The sequence below is a fragment of the Oryzias melastigma genome, linkage group LG9, assembly GCF_002922805.2.
Source record: "Oryzias melastigma strain HK-1 linkage group LG9, ASM292280v2, whole genome shotgun sequence".
Taxonomy (NCBI): Eukaryota; Metazoa; Chordata; class Actinopteri; order Beloniformes; family Adrianichthyidae; genus Oryzias; species Oryzias melastigma.
Genome location: NC_050520.1, coordinates 27033238 through 27047565, shown reverse-complemented (window position 1 = coordinate 27047565; position 14328 = coordinate 27033238). Strand labels below are relative to the sequence as shown.

At 36.3% G+C, this 14328-nt stretch overlaps 4 protein-coding genes across 7 annotated transcripts; 2 read left to right on the top strand and 2 right to left on the bottom strand.

Moving 5' to 3' along the window:
* Positions 1–58: 58 nt before the first annotated feature.
* On the bottom strand, positions 59–1316 carry pla2g1b (phospholipase A2, group IB (pancreas)). Of its 4 annotated transcripts, none has more exons than XM_024275780.2 (5): positions 1211–1316; positions 993–1039; positions 776–944; positions 572–699; positions 59–480 (listed from the first exon to the last, which is right to left on the bottom strand). In XM_024275780.2, exons 2-5 carry the CDS (start codon positions 1024–1026, stop codon positions 356–358), a joined length of 456 nt encoding a protein of 151 aa, XP_024131548.1. In that variant the 5' UTR covers positions 1027–1039; positions 1211–1316; the 3' UTR covers positions 59–355. The 4 variants fall into 4 exon arrangements, with proteins under 4 accessions (XP_024131548.1, XP_024131550.1, XP_024131549.1 ...); XM_024275782.2 differs by having other exon boundaries at positions 776–932; positions 1211–1313; XM_024275781.2 differs by having other exon boundaries at positions 776–932; positions 993–1036; positions 1211–1312.
* A 1699-nt stretch (positions 1317–3015) lies between these two features.
* Positions 3016–6161, bottom strand: asgrl1 (asialoglycoprotein receptor-like 1). The gene is made up of 7 exons (XM_024275738.2): positions 5954–6161; positions 4948–5031; positions 4798–4878; positions 4654–4704; positions 4435–4574; positions 3383–3498; positions 3016–3306 (listed from the first exon to the last, which is right to left on the bottom strand). Exons 1-7 carry the CDS (start codon positions 6030–6032, stop codon positions 3153–3155), a joined length of 705 nt encoding a protein of 234 aa, XP_024131506.1. The 5' UTR covers positions 6033–6161; the 3' UTR covers positions 3016–3152.
* A 719-nt stretch (positions 6162–6880) lies between these two features.
* Positions 6881–8309, top strand: LOC112148792 (cytochrome c oxidase subunit 6A, mitochondrial). Its single transcript, XM_024276142.2, has 3 exons — positions 6881–7033; positions 7783–7925; positions 8015–8309. Exons 1-3 carry the CDS (start codon positions 6931–6933, stop codon positions 8102–8104), a joined length of 336 nt encoding a protein of 111 aa, XP_024131910.1. The 5' UTR covers positions 6881–6930; the 3' UTR covers positions 8105–8309.
* Positions 8310–8445: 136 nt separating this feature from the next.
* Positions 8446–12355, top strand: si:ch211-107p11.3 (GT1 domain-containing protein). The gene is made up of 7 exons (XM_024276141.2): positions 8446–9791; positions 9885–10059; positions 10303–10373; positions 10476–10649; positions 11401–11498; positions 11565–11636; positions 11746–12355. The coding sequence occupies exons 1-7, from the start codon at positions 9764–9766 to the stop codon at positions 11887–11889; spliced, it is 762 nt and encodes a 253-aa protein (XP_024131909.1). The 5' UTR covers positions 8446–9763; the 3' UTR covers positions 11890–12355.
* Positions 12356–14328: the final 1973 nt, after the last annotated feature.

Below are 14328 nucleotides of genomic sequence, written 5' to 3'. Positions count from 1 at the left end.
AATCAACCCTGCTGTAACGAAAGGATTAGCATCTTCATCACCATTGCAATTGACTCAGTTTTTTCCCTGCAAACGTCAAGTTTTAATTCCAAACAGCTGATGCATTCTTTTTAAATGAAATTTAATGTAAATGTTCCCAGTCAGACTCTTGTTCTGCTCACTGTGAAAAACACTGCAGCATTCATAAGAAAAGATCAATATGACTGAGGATGACTGTCTGTACAATGGCTCATCTTGATAAGACTGTTGGCTAATTTAGGATCTAAATAATATATATATATATATATATATATATATATATATATATATGGCGGTTTTTGGCAAAATGTCTTTATCAAGGAGTGGTCAAAGCAGCTCAAGGGACACAGTGGACGTCCCGATCCAGGTCTTTGTTTTGTGGGTTGTACGTGTTGTTGGCAAAGCAGTTTACGGCCGTCTGGTCGCATCTGCACACAGCAGCCTCACACTTATCATTGGACCCTATGGAGTTAAACCATTTTAGGAGTTTAATGAGATTACATTTCAGTCTGAAGTGACAATAATCTTCACCATGTTAGGATGATGGTCTTACCTGAACAGGTGACCTGGTGGTTTTGACAGGAGAAGTCATAGTCGAGGATGTAAGGGTTTTTTAATGGAGATGTGCATCCAGGAGCCTTTCTGCTGCTTTGATAGCATTTATCATGACCCTCACAGCATCTTAGGTCACAGCAGGACAGGGAGGGTTAATCAGTTCCAATCATTTATACAATTTAAGCAAAAGCAGATCTCTTACTTGTCCAAATCATCCACTGGAGTTCCCGATCCTCCTCGGCCGCACCAGCAGCCATAATTGTTGTACCTCAAAGGACTGACGTCAGGCTGGACACAGCGGATCATCTCTGCGAAGTCCCACAGGGCTTTGGGGGCTGGTACTCCTGTGACCACACAGACTACAAAAACACCTAAGTCACTGTAAGATTATTAGACATATGGAGGTTTGCCATTCTTACCTGTGAGAAGCAGCAGACAGGCCTTAAAATCCATGACCACAAAGCTGCTTTAAAGAAGGGAAAATAAAATCAATTCCTCTCTTTATCTTTCTCAGGTGAAATCAGGTTTAATCACATGACTTAAAAACAATAAAAATACTTTAAACAAACCCCTCAACTCATTTTTGTAAAGCATTATTCAAGTATTCTTAACAGCTTGATATTTCTCTAAGAGTTACCTGAAAAAGATTTCTCTTCTCTTGGCAAAGTGGGTCTAGAGAGTTGATCTATATGGTGAAGCAGCTCATCAGAGCACACCATGTGCAGGTGTGATGGGTGGGTGGGTGGTATCCTAGCTTGGTTTAGTTTAGTTACAGTGAAGGTTGCTTGTTTTCTGCCTTTATGCTTAATTAATTTTCAGTAAAAGTGTGCTTTTCTTATCCCAGCAGCTGCAGATTTACAACAGTCATTTTCTTTAAGACACTGGTCTGAGCAATAATCTCACATTTTTAACACCTTGATGTATGTGACAAAGTTTCATGTTTTATTTATTTATTTTTCTTTGATTCATTTTGTGCAACAGGTTTGTGATGCTGTCTTTGCCTCATTGCTGCCACCGTGTGGTCAAACATCAAATTACAGCTCCTGATCAACAGGTTTTGAGAAACTTTAATGTGCATATAAGAAGGATCATTCAAGTACTTGAGATGATTTAAAGGATCAAAGTACTTTTCATGATAACTTTATGTGTGACTGTATGTAAATATTAGGTTGAGATTGATTCACAAAGAGCTTCACAATTTAAGGAGAAGACAACACACGAATAGAACACAAGAAGGAACAAGATAAACAACATTCAAGGGAATTTATAGGATCATTATACTACTTTTCAGATATTTTTCTCTGTACAAGTATAACTTCAGGAGTGTGGTTTTTATTTTTTGGAGTAAACCAGGCATCACCTCTAGTTTTGAGAATGATGCAAAGAACAGGAAGTGAACACTTTTCATGATGAATTCTGCAGGACATTGGAGTTCTAAGAAACTGTGAGTAGGAAGTCATTTTATTGCTGCTGCTCTCTGACTTATGTTTTATTATTAGCAAAAATCTCCTGTTTTTTATTTGAAATTGGAGTTGTATTGGTGTCAAAATAATTGTAGCTTGGATTTTGATGAGGCTTGGGATCGTGCAAAACCCTCTTTCTGCTTGGAGGCAGCTCCACAGGCGTCAACTTCCACCTTCTGGGATCAAGTGCAGCACCTCAACAAACAGAGGTCCTCTGAGAACCTTTCTAACCTCCTCAGTCACTGATTACCAGCTAAGAATGAGCTTGCTCCACATCTCCAGATCTGCTTCTGTTAACCCTCTTCCTCCAGTAAAATCAGAGCTTCTCCTCAACCTGAGTGTTTGACTGCCCGGGTCTTCACCTACGTTGTATCCTTCAAATCAATGACCAATTGTTCATTAAGCTTTTAGTTTTTGCATTTTCAGGGTCTATTTATGAGCAAATTGAGAAAAAGAATTAGCCATTCAGAAAGATTACTGCTTTCATTCTAAATACATGTACAGACTCTCATCCATGCAGGATGTATTAGCAGTAGGTATTTTAAAATAACCTCTGACTTTATTTTTTTATAAAGTTGCGGTGACTACTAGAAAACATCAGTTTTAAATATTAGTTCAGGAACCAAGATTATAAACATGTTTTTTTCACTTTTGTGTATTCTTTTAATATTTAAGAGATTCTATTGTATTTTGGAAGTAAAAAAAACATTTGAACTTTCAAAATTAATTTAATCTTGGAAATAATGTGGTATAATAAATTAAAAAAGCTTTTGACAAAACTGACAGAATCTCTTCAGAATTTGAATTTTTTTTATGTGTAATTATTTGAGTCGGTAAAAAATATCAATTTGCAACCGATAAGTCACTGTTTAGAAGCCTTGAGTCTTTCATAATTGAAACTTTTCTAAAAAATACAAAAAAACTGAAGAACAAAAGACTTCCAAATTGGGAAAAAGTTTGCACAAGAACTCAAACTCAGTAAAGAAGAACACGCATGTTTATTTCAACAGACTTCAGCTTCACTCCATGTTAAAAAAAAACTGAGCATCATCTCTGCATGTGACTCCTACTGAGAACTTGACCTATCTTCTGTCTTCTTCAGATCAGAGCCGCCTGTTATGCTTTGCTCTCACATATGAACCTGTACGACAGGTTACAGTCTGCATCGTTCCACAACTTGCGAATTCTCTTCACAGACGCGTGCAGCTGCCCACAGTCCTCGCCGTTCTCCCTGAAGTCCCAGTTGTCCGGCTGACCTTCAGCCCAGAAGCTAAACTCAAACAAAACAGCAATCAGTGACATTTTAGGACAGGAGGGACGGAAAAGGTTCTGGTTCTGGTTCTTACGTTGGGGTTGAACTGAAGTCGGTTCCGTCCACCCAGGTCCACTCGCCCTCCTGATGGGGCTCCACTAGTCCTATCCAGTAGTGGAAAATCACTACAACTATTTGGGAAATAAAATCCTGAAAAGCATTAGATGGAGAAAGGTTATTAATAAACTTACATGGGGTAATCATTTTTACATTTTCTCTACATCTTTTTAGACGCTTGTTCAGAGATTAAAGAACCTCTTCTTATCTTTACTATTGAAGGAATTTTCTTTATAACCAAAATCTTTTTATTACTAATTTCTCAAACCTGCAATCAATTAGCTTCATTAAAATCAACTTCAGTGGATGAATAAACTTTTGTATTTTTTATTGTTTATTTTTATGGCCGTTTGTTGGGCAGGACCCCCTCTGAGGATCTTCAGATGTTTTAGGCTAAAATAAAAACCTGTTTTTTTGACATATTGGTATTTAAAAAAAGACTTTCAGTAGAATATTAATATTTCATACCATCCTCTCCTTACATTAAATCTCAAAACACTTTCCACATTCTAGTATCATATCTGTTTATTCAAATATAACAAGTAAAATTTTAAGATTAATTAAAGCTAATGGTTTATTTATTTTAATTATTATCTGAATTATTTCTCTGCAACAATTTTATTGCTTTGTCACTACAAGTTTAAGTGTAATTTGATTTCTTTAGTGTCCTCATAAACCTCATTAATTCATAGTTTCCCAAATTCCTTTTATCTTTTCCCTTTCACTTTATTCATAATCTTCTTTAAACATTCTTTTTAATTTAAAGGATTTTTATCATGTGTGAAGCCGAATTTTGAGGATTTAGAAAGCACTTTGAGCAACAAACTCTATGAAAAGTGCTCGATAAATTGAATATTTTATTTAAATTATTGGTTTATGTAATTTGTAGTTTGGATTCTTTGGATTTTATTAAAATAATTTAAATAAAAATGTCTTTACTACCTGGAATTAAGTTTTCAGCTCTGATTATCTGACAGGTTAAGCCCTCCCTTGTTGTCAGAAAGCTGACATGAGTGCGATGAAACTCACCAGCTCCTCTGCACTGTTTACAACCAGCAAGTGTGCGCCATGAGAGCGGCATGTCTCCTCTGCTTTCTTCCAGGTAGCGGTGGTGCTGGACAGCCAGTAGCAGCTCCCCTGGAAACTCGCCCAGCCTTCCCTGCAGGAGCCTGAGTCGAAACACCAGACCGACTTTAAAGAGAAACTTTCTGATTTATGAATCCAGCTTGATTTTTTTTTTTTTTTTACCTCTTATCTGGACAATTTCCTTCAAAAGAACATCTTTGACTTGTGTAGCACCTTTGGATCAGAGCAACACAGAGGTATAAAAAGAAATGATTTTTTTTTTAATTTTCCTTAATTTAAAAAACTAAAATCCTATTTTTCTGCAACCTGAACTAGATGACATTCTTTCATTCTTGATGCTCTTCAGATGAACTTTAATGTTGGTTATTTCCTTGTTTAACTGTGTGACTGTAAGAGAAACGACTAATGTTAGCAGATGATAATATTCTCTCTTAGTGCACACATTTAAAATCGTACATTTAATCCCTGTTACCATCAGCTGGATCAACAGCAGCAGCACCAGGATGCTGTAGAGAATGTAAATCACTATCCTCTTCAAACCTGAAAACAAATACAATTCAATTTGATATTTTTACACTTTATGCATTTAAATTAGCTGACATGATCAGAAGTGCACAAAACAAAATGACATCATTAAAATGAAAAGTCTTGCTTTCAGCATGAGTTTTGCCAATTGTGAGCTAATATTTACATTTTAGAACCTCCTGCTTGCATGTTTTTCCTCCCAAAATGCATCACCAGTCAAGAGTTTACAAAAACTGAGAAACCGTGTCCCGCATTTGACAATGTCACAGTAAAAATCAAGCATAGGAGAGCTTTTTGGAATGAATGGAGCCCATGTGCTCAAAACCAAACATAGAGAAGAAAATGCTGACCTTTGGCAAAAAGTCCAAAATTCATGGACTCAAGAAGAATGCTACAGTCCAGAAATAATCCAGTGATCCAAATGGAAGCAAAAAAGTCAAATTAGAGCTGGCCTGCTCTTATCCTTTAAGGGTTCTGCATTTTTGTGGTTAATAACCTAAACATGTGTATTCAGTGAATCAGAATATGGAATCACATGAGTCAGTTATCGAGCAGCACACAGAGTATGTAGAGCTGGGAAACAGGATATATCACATTTGACTCTTTTTGCTCAATTTTACCTGTCCTTTTTTAATTATAACTGTGTTTTGTGTGTCAAAGTCATCTTTAAGAAGATTATTTCTGGATTACAATATTAAACATGTATTATGGAACATTTCTTTAATTTTACACTTTTTGGAGTTTGTTATATTTGGTTTTGTGAGTAATGGGGAAAAAGTCGCTAAAATCCCCGTAGAATTGGTAAAAATAAAAAACAGAAAAATTAATGTGGGATTTTAATTACAATGTTGTTTTCAAAAATCACTTCCCATCACTGCATTTTTTTTTTAGTTTTGTGGTTTTCCAAACCGCCTGTAATGTGAACTGTTGGACTTACCTGTTTGTGGAGCTTCACTGTTCCGTCTGAATACAGAGCTTTCATCAAGGGGTCCAAAAGGCTGATACTGATGTTCCATGTTGTTGCAGAAATGTTATATGTATTCATATATCTATTTTTTTATCAGTTAGTGCCCTATATTAAAGACATAACATTTTCCTCCCAATCAGTTTTCAGCCCAAAGACAAATTTCAAGTGCAGCAGCTGATAAGAGGTCAACCACATCAGTTAACTATTAACATCTAAAAAAAACCACTACCATGCTGGAGACTGACAACCCAACAGGAAAAACACCTCATTGAAAATAACAGAAAATGTGTTGATTTTTGTTGAGATTAATGCAGAAAAAATGTGCTTAGATTCACGTGGAAAACTTAATGTATGCTCCAAGCTGCATGATGCCAAATTCCTTGTAAGATATAATCTTATAGTGACAATCTAACAACCAACAATGTATCAATGTACAACTCCAGATTTTACAGGACAAATTGTTACGTCTTAATTTTGAAATTCTATTTCAAATTATTGATGCTAGATGTGCAATTTATATTTGTCAAAGCTGAAAAGGATCAGAGATGTTTAGTGGCTCAGTCAAAGTCCATAGCGTAACACCTGAATTGGTTTCCAGAAAAAAGAAAAAAAAAAAACTTTTAAGTAGAGGCTAAATAAGTTACTTTTGGAGTATGTTTGTGGTTTGATGCATATTTGCACCATTAGACAGGGTTAATGTGGGTGAAACATTATGATGTCCAAAAATGTCTTTTAGAAAATACATTAATATCTATTATTATTGTTATTATTATTATTATTATTATTATTATTATTATTATTATTATTATTATTATGTGTATTTGTCATTTTAAAAGTATGCTTGTGCGTGTTTTTACACAGCCTGACCTCTAGAGGGCGATATGGATGACAATGTTGATCTGTGATTCGCCAGAAAAGCAGGAAGAAGAAGGCGTTCAGAAACGAAAATGGCGACCCTCGGACGCTTCACTAATGTGCTGCTGCGGTCTTCTTTGACCCAAACTCGGCGCCAGCTTGCTGCTGCTGCTGAGGGACATGGGGAGCATTCAGGTAAATGTTGAACTTCAATTCGTGTCATTCTTTGTGTTTTATGTATTTAAAGATAAAACAATAGCCGTTATTCTGAAAGTGACCTTGCTGAGCTATTGCTAGCTTACTCTTTTAGCATTAGCGTAATTTGTTGTCGGAAATTTTTGTTTACAAGTTGTAACCGCTACACGTTACCCCCATTTTATTATTAAAATAAATAATTTAAAAAGATTCAGCTACGAGTTGAAACTATATATTAAAGATACGACATGACTGAATGTAACTTTTTACCTACAGCAAAGTACCAAACTTCCGACAAACCAAAAATACATTTGCAAAGTGTATTCATATAAAATTGAAGAACACACTAGACAATACTTCTTAATTAATATTTAAGAAGTGTGTTAATAAAATACAAATAGTTTAGAGTTTAATAAAGATGTGGTTAAAGGCTAGGTGAAAATTATGGTCTTTTGGGGGATACTTTGAAGGTGATGTTAATGAATTAAAGCTGTTTTTATTTGTTAAGCCTTTGTTTATACAGGCAGGTCGATTGAAAAAAAATATTTTAATATGTTTGGTTTAAAATAATTCAAATCAAGAGTGTTTCCTTTATATATTTTCATTAATGGTTAGAAAAACTTTTTTTTCTGTTCTATTTTCAAATATCAATATTAATAGATATGTAATGGATTAGGCCTTTTCATTTTGTTTGAAAGTATTTTTTGTTATTGAGGTTGATCAGATTAATCTGTTCTGTCCTTCTAAAGCTAAAACTTGGAAGGTCCTGACTTTCATCGTTGCTCTGCCTGGTGTGGCCGTGTGCATGCTGAACACCTTCTTGAAGGAGACAAACCATCCACACGAGCAGCCAGAGTTTGTTCCTTATTCCCATCTTCGCATTCGCTCAAAGGTCTGACGTCTTCATGGCAATCAGTGCATCTACAGAAACAGTTTTAAGATTTTTTTTTTAACCTTGTGTGTGTGTGTGTTTTTTTTTAGCGTTTCCCCTGGGGAGATGGCAACAAATCCCTTTTTCACAACCCACATGTGAACGCTCTCCCTGATGGTTACGAGGGACATGACGAGTAAACCTTCCTGACTTCGTACAGTCACTCAAGTCCATTGTCAGCATCTGTTACAGGACCACACTCCTCCTTGCAGTTTACTCTTGATGCTTTTGTCGCTCTTACTTCTGTGCTTTTGAAGCACCAAAACCCAATAATTCCACCTGTCTGGACCATGAAACAAAATGTCAGCTGCTATTGAATTGGCATAAATAAATATTGTTAACCTAGTTGTGTGTTTTGTTGTTTTTTTGGTTTGTATTTTAAGATCCTGGAACTAAATGATGTTACGTTGAAAATGCTCTTCACTGATGAAACATTTAAGTTATTTGCTGCACTTTTGTCAATAGAGTGATGCAGCATTATGCTGCTAAAAAAGTTATTTTTTTTTCACGTTTGTCTCTACAAAGTTGTTAGATGTAAGGTCACACTCTTACGTAACTGGAATTGCTAGGTGTAGAGGTTGCAGGGATTCTGACTCATCACCTTTTGCGAGTCTAAAGTCCCACAACAAACAACATATGTCATTTTGATATTGTGAAGAATCACCTTTTTTCCGTAAAAGCTATAGGATTACTCCTACCCACTTAAATGAGGAGCCAATAATAAGAAAAAGTTTGAATCCAAGAACTATGATGTAGCCTAATACAATATGTTCACTATGAAAATGAATAAGCTCCAACCTAATTTAGGAGCCATCAGTGGGTTACATTGCTCTATGTTTTCTGGATTGTTATCACGTTCTGCAGTAATACATCATAGTAAAACATTATTTATTGCTACCATATAGTAGTGTGAATCATTGCACAATAGGCTGTAATACATGCTTTTACCCAGTACATGTTGAGATTAGCATGTATTCCAACACGTCACCCATGTTTGTTTAAAGCTGAGAAAGAAATCAGAAACATCACAATTAAGTTTTATTTTCTGGTTCAATCTATGACTTTTGAAGAAACTTAAGTCTGATCTGATTTATTCTAAGCACATAGTTTTTGATTTCCTCTTGTAATCATTTTAAGTTGAGGCTGAGTGCTTTGTTTTCACTTCTAAAATTAAAATACTTTGAAAAGGCAGAAAATGAATAAATGAGTTGTATAAACACATAATTTAAAAGTTTAGGGGTTATTTTAAATAACAGTTATCTTAATAGAAATCCCAGCATTAAAAAGTGAAGAAGATCAAACGTGAGAAGTCAAAAATGTTCTTCTTTTTTACGGTATTAGGGCAGAGAGATGCCTCCCCAGGCCTGACAGTCAAAACAAGCCACAGAAGCTTCAACTTTAATCCTTAGTAACCATGGTAACGCTGTTCATCTGTTTTCAGAGGGACATCCAAACATGATTATGATGCGACTCTGATGGGACACGTGACTCCTTCTTTGTTCCAGGCTCCACCCCTTTCACGTGAACGCGCCTTAAGCCGAATTAGAAAATCCAGGGTTAACAAAGCCCGTCGCTATATTGCCTGATGTCGCTGCTCATCCGCGCTCCGTTCCCGCCTCCCAGAGGACTTTTCAGTGCGACACGCACGCGGGAGCTCGCCACCGCATCGACAGAGTCTGGCGTCACCAACTTCACCAGGACGTGAGTGGCGATTCGATTACTAAATCTAGCATTCTAACATCTCGGATAACTGCGCGCGGCCGCTCAGCCGTGTGAGGGGAGAGCAATCGAGCGCCGAGATGATGATGATGATGAGCTCAGACAGAGGTGAGAGAATGGGATAAAAAGCTGTAAATCACACCGATGACAGTTATAATGTGTTCTTTATGTACTTATTTATTTATTTTTTGTTTGTTTTAGACTTTCAGATGATCAGGAAGCAGGAGAGGGCTCACTTCTTCAGCTCCAAAGAGCAGGAACTCATTTTAAAGTTGTATGAAGAGGAGCGAGAGATCCTCACTGCTAAATCCAACACCACCAGTGCCTCCAAACTCAGGGAGGAAGCCTGGCAGAGAATTGCTGATAAAATAAATGCGTAAGAAGAATAACAATTTGTTAAATTACTCATTTTTAGAACAAACATTTGCAGGCTTATGCTCTCAAATTTATCAGTCCTTTGAATCTTTAAAATTAAACTTTTTAAAATGTACTTTGCAGCATTCTGTAGATCAAATTGATGAAAACTTGACAAAATTAAGGCTCAGATTTTCGTATTTTTACTTTAATTTTGTCACATTAAGGAGTAATAGTGCAGTGATCATGTCTTTCCTCTTAACAGAGCTTCAGATAGTGGATACAAAAGGACATGGCAACAAGTCAAAGTCAAGCACAAGAACATTGTCCAGACAGGTTTGGTTCAGAAAACCAACAAAATCCAAGAAGTCTTTTTAATCAACTTTATACTGTTAATGATTATTATTATTTAAAATGTTCAAATTTGTCCCCATGCAGCAAAAAGAAAGATGGCAGAGGTGATGAGGGCTGAGGGGGATTCGGCCACGCCCTCTCTGACCTCCGCCGAGGAGGACGTGCTGCATCACAGGGACAGCTCGCTCAGAGTGGAGGTCCTCCCTGGGGGGGCCTGCATCGGCCCCATGAGTGGATCTGACAGCTCTTTCATGAGCGGTAGCTGTATTTTAGTTAAAAGGGGTCATACCATGATTTTCTTAAGCCTTTCAGAGTGAACTATATTTATATATATATGATCATATATTACATTTGGAACACTAAAAAACACATTATTTATGAAATATTAGTTATTTTTTGTGAGTTTTTTTCCTACCTGGAGGTAAAACCCCACCTGCCGTTGTGTGTGGCTACCGCCTATTTCATGACGTCATCCTAGAGTCTTTCTTTGTTTCTCCCACAAAAATAAACCGTATCCAGATTTCTTCAAAGATGGATGCACAAACCATATATCTGCTTTTAATAGGCCTGGCCATCGCTACACTGGTTCACAAATACACGCAACGTCTGCAGATCATAAATCTTCCAGATATTCTGCATCTAAAAGGAAAGTTTTTTTTGCTGATCACCACTAGCTCACTGGAGAAATTGAGTGTTGGTGTTAGTCTGGGGGCGAAGTTTGTAGCACAGACTCTTCCTGGAGGGGGGCGGTTCACATCGTGCTTAAGTCAGCACGTTTCCACCCGTACGTTTTCGTGGGTATGGGAGGGGCTGCTGCAGACAGTGCAGGTTATTAGAGGATAACTCTTAAATGCATGAACGGATCTAAATACCGTTTTGGGGTTCTTTATAGAGAAGAATGAACAGTAAAATGCATTTAAAAAGTAGAATTTCATGGTATGGCCCCTTTAAAAAAACTCTAAACTTTAGTACACTGTGGGTTGATGTTGTTCTCCGTCTTTGATTTAAGTGTCTGGCCATCCAGTCCTCCTCCTGCCTGTAACCAAGACTGAACCAGAGAGCCTGAGTGGAGACGACACTGACATCAGCGAGGCTCATTTTGATGGGGTGAGCACCAGCAGATGGTAGTTCTTCAAAGATTTTCTTGCAAATCATGTAGTTTGTTTTTCTCAGGATGTGCACCACAGCAGCTTCCAGGAGGAAGGGAACTCTGTAGGAGCTACAACGGGGGGCAGCAGCACCGAGGTGACATTTGTGTGCTCTGCTGGCGAATATCAGTGATTATTAAGCCAAAACATGTTTTTGGAAATTATTAGTTAGCTAAACCTGCTTAAACTTTTTTTTTTCTCCACAGAAGCAGACAGACGACCTCAAGACTCTTTACTGCTCTTATCTTAAAAAGGAAATGGAGAACCGGGACCAGGAAATGGCGTACAGAGCACTTAAAATGAGGAAGTTGGAAAAAGAAATTCAGTTACTTGACAAACAGCTCCTGTGACACTAAACAGCAGGATAGTTTTTTTTGTTTTTTTTAAATACGTGCTACAATGTTAAAGAAGACATTTTTTAACATCAGGCCAGACAGTAGCAGCACAATCATCTAGCTCTAGTAACCTAGAACAGCAACATCTTGTGTGTGAGGATGTTTTTATTTAAAGTCCCACTCCAATCTTCTTCTGATCTATTCTCAAAGCGTTCCCAGAGGTTTTTTAATCATGATTATGCTGTTTTTAGCCAAGACAAAAAAACTGTCGTTTTCTAGATCATAGTTTCTACAGAGCAGCAGTAATTAATCAGAAATTCACATCTTAGCTGTGGGCGAAACTGTTGGCATAGAGCAAGCCCGCCCCCACTTCCCATCACCCACCTGTTTACGCCTTCTCCTGCTAGCTTACAGCTCCTCACAACCTCAACCTAACATGTACCAGTGCAACAAAAGTGGTTCTATTTTTTGTCTGCTTCTGATTCACAACAATTTGAAAAAAAGGAATACTCAGAAATTTAATTGTAAGCTTCATTTTCTTTATATATGTCCATCATAAAGAACAAAAAGCCACAAGAATATGTTAAAAACACATTTCTTTTCTCTTTAATCTTTAATGCTGCACAGTGCAGCGTCAAACAATGTGGTCACAGTGTTTCCACGAAGACGCTTTTTATTTTATTTTATTTTTTTTTATAAGAGACCCAAAAGATAAAGAAATAGAATGCATTCTGAAACATTAAAAAATGTACTTTTCTTCCAACGGTGCCAAGAAGATAACACTACCAGAAAACCTCAGGAATAGTTGGATAATAGGAAACATAGTTTTGATGTATTTTAAAACTAAAATATCCAGGAGCAATGAAACCTACATATACGTGTGAGCCTGCAGCATCCTGCAGGCACTCACTGAACTTAACAGACTTTCTTTATTGGATGCTTTTTTTTTCAAATCAGTTTTAGTTTCTTAGTAAAACCGCTTTTGTCTAGAGATGACTAGAAACATTGTAGAGACTTCATTTCCTGTTGCTGAACTGTAAGAAGTATGCTCCCAAAAGGTTGGAAATGCATTTTTTAACTTGAAGCACATGGGTTTTTATTATTATTATTATTTTTAAACTGTATTTATACATTTTTTTTACTGTATTTAGGTATTAATTTGTGTAATTTATTTAAGTGAAGATGTAAATATATCAGTTTAACCAAACTTGCGTTTTATTTCTTATTTTACTCATTATGAACATGGGAAACATGCTTTTTAAAGGGTTTTTGTGTTGCAATTTAGTTTAATTTTTACCTCCAATGTCCACACAAATTATTTTAATACAAAAATGTGAAATTTATTTTTGAAAACTAAAACCCAATATAGTTTCCTTAAAAAATAAAAGGGAAAAAACGTTTACTTAGCTGAGGATTTTTGTGCAAAACATTAAGGAAAATAATCCTGTAGCCTTTAGTATTTATAGATTATATAATTTTCCACATTAAAGTGTCTCTTTAAAGTCTTTATGTCTATTAAAATGGCATTAAAAGCTCCGGAGGATAGAGACAGCCCGAGGTCCTCTGCTGTTCATAAATCCCGCAGGGAAGTGAGACGCGTCCACGCGCGCGACGTCCTGCTGCCGGTGAGCCGCACAGAAACGCGTCTGCTGCGGTGTGAAGTCAGGCTGTATGAAGCATATGGAGCACATACATAATATATACGTCTATAGATTGAAGGACGTTGATTAATTTTAACATTAATCTGCAGAAAACAGCAGCATGCGCACAAGCTCCCGAGTAAACATTTCCTGCTTCACAGAAGCCGCTCGTGCACGTTTCCAGGACAGACGTGACTAATCGAGGAACGAAAACGTGATCTGAGGAAACCTCAAACACACAGACATGCGCGTTAAAGGGGGAAATTTGGACATCAGGGACGCGTTTCACGATTAATATTATGTACTAGTTAATTAAATCCCCTTTGGCATTCCTGGAATATTTCAACAAAAATAAAATAAATAAACATTTTCAGCCCACAAACGATTTAAAAGTAAAATGTATCATTTTGAACAAAATTGAAACAGTTTGATATTAAATGCTCATTCCTGGATAAATCCAGCTAAAATGGACCATCAAGATGGCCGTTTTAATGTTGAATTCAATACTAAAATATTTTAATATTTCACTAAGCTGAAGAAAATTTGTGAACATTTTATATTTTTAAGGTTGGGTTTTACTTGCAAAGTTGAAAGTATAATTTGGAACAAACTTTTTAAGATAATTATCTTTTTTTTTTCTCTGATACGTTGTTAAAATATTTTAAGATTTTTTTTTTATCATCACATCTATTACTCAGACGAGTTCAATTTTTTGTATTGTTCATATAAATACTAATCAAAACAAAAAATAATAACTTTATCAAATATGTAATGTAAAGAAATACAAAATCATCGAATCATCAAAAAACATGTT

Bases quoted from the DNA above. Each gene is read 5' to 3' on its own strand.
- pla2g1b (XM_024275780.2), bottom strand. From the start codon at position 1,026: ATGGATTTTAAGGCCTGTCTGCTGCTTCTCACAG. The intron at 945-992 runs GTAAGAATGGCA...ACAGTGACTTAG, and splicing joins CTGTCTGCTGCTTCTCACAG to GTGTTTTTGTAGTCTGTGTG. The intron at 481-571 runs GTAAGACCATCA...TTAACTCCATAG, and splicing joins CCACCAGGTCACCTGTTCAG to GGTCCAATGATAAGTGTGAG.
- asgrl1 (XM_024275738.2), bottom strand. From the start codon at position 6,032: ATGGAACATCAGTATCAGCCTTTTGGACCCCTTGATGAAAGCTCTGTA. The intron at 5,032-5,953 runs GTAAGTCCAACA...ATTTGTTTTCAG, and splicing joins CAGTGAAGCTCCACAAACAG to GTTTGAAGAGGATAGTGATT. The intron at 4,575-4,653 runs GTAAAAAAAAAA...GTTTCGACTCAG, and splicing joins GGAAATTGTCCAGATAAGAG to GCTCCTGCAGGGAAGGCTGG.
- LOC112148792 (XM_024276142.2), top strand. From the start codon at position 6,931: ATGGCGACCCTCGGACGCTTCACTAATGTGCTGCTGCGGTCTTCTTTG. The intron at 7,034-7,782 runs GTAAATGTTGAA...GTCCTTCTAAAG, and splicing joins GGGACATGGGGAGCATTCAG to CTAAAACTTGGAAGGTCCTG. The intron at 7,926-8,014 runs GTCTGACGTCTT...GTTTTTTTTTAG, and splicing joins ATCTTCGCATTCGCTCAAAG to CGTTTCCCCTGGGGAGATGG.
- si:ch211-107p11.3 (XM_024276141.2), top strand. From the start codon at position 9,764: ATGATGATGATGATGAGCTCAGACAGAG. The intron at 9,792-9,884 runs GTGAGAGAATGG...TGTTTGTTTTAG, and splicing joins GATGATGAGCTCAGACAGAG to ACTTTCAGATGATCAGGAAG. The intron at 10,374-10,475 runs GTTTGGTTCAGA...GTCCCCATGCAG, and splicing joins CAAGAACATTGTCCAGACAG to CAAAAAGAAAGATGGCAGAG.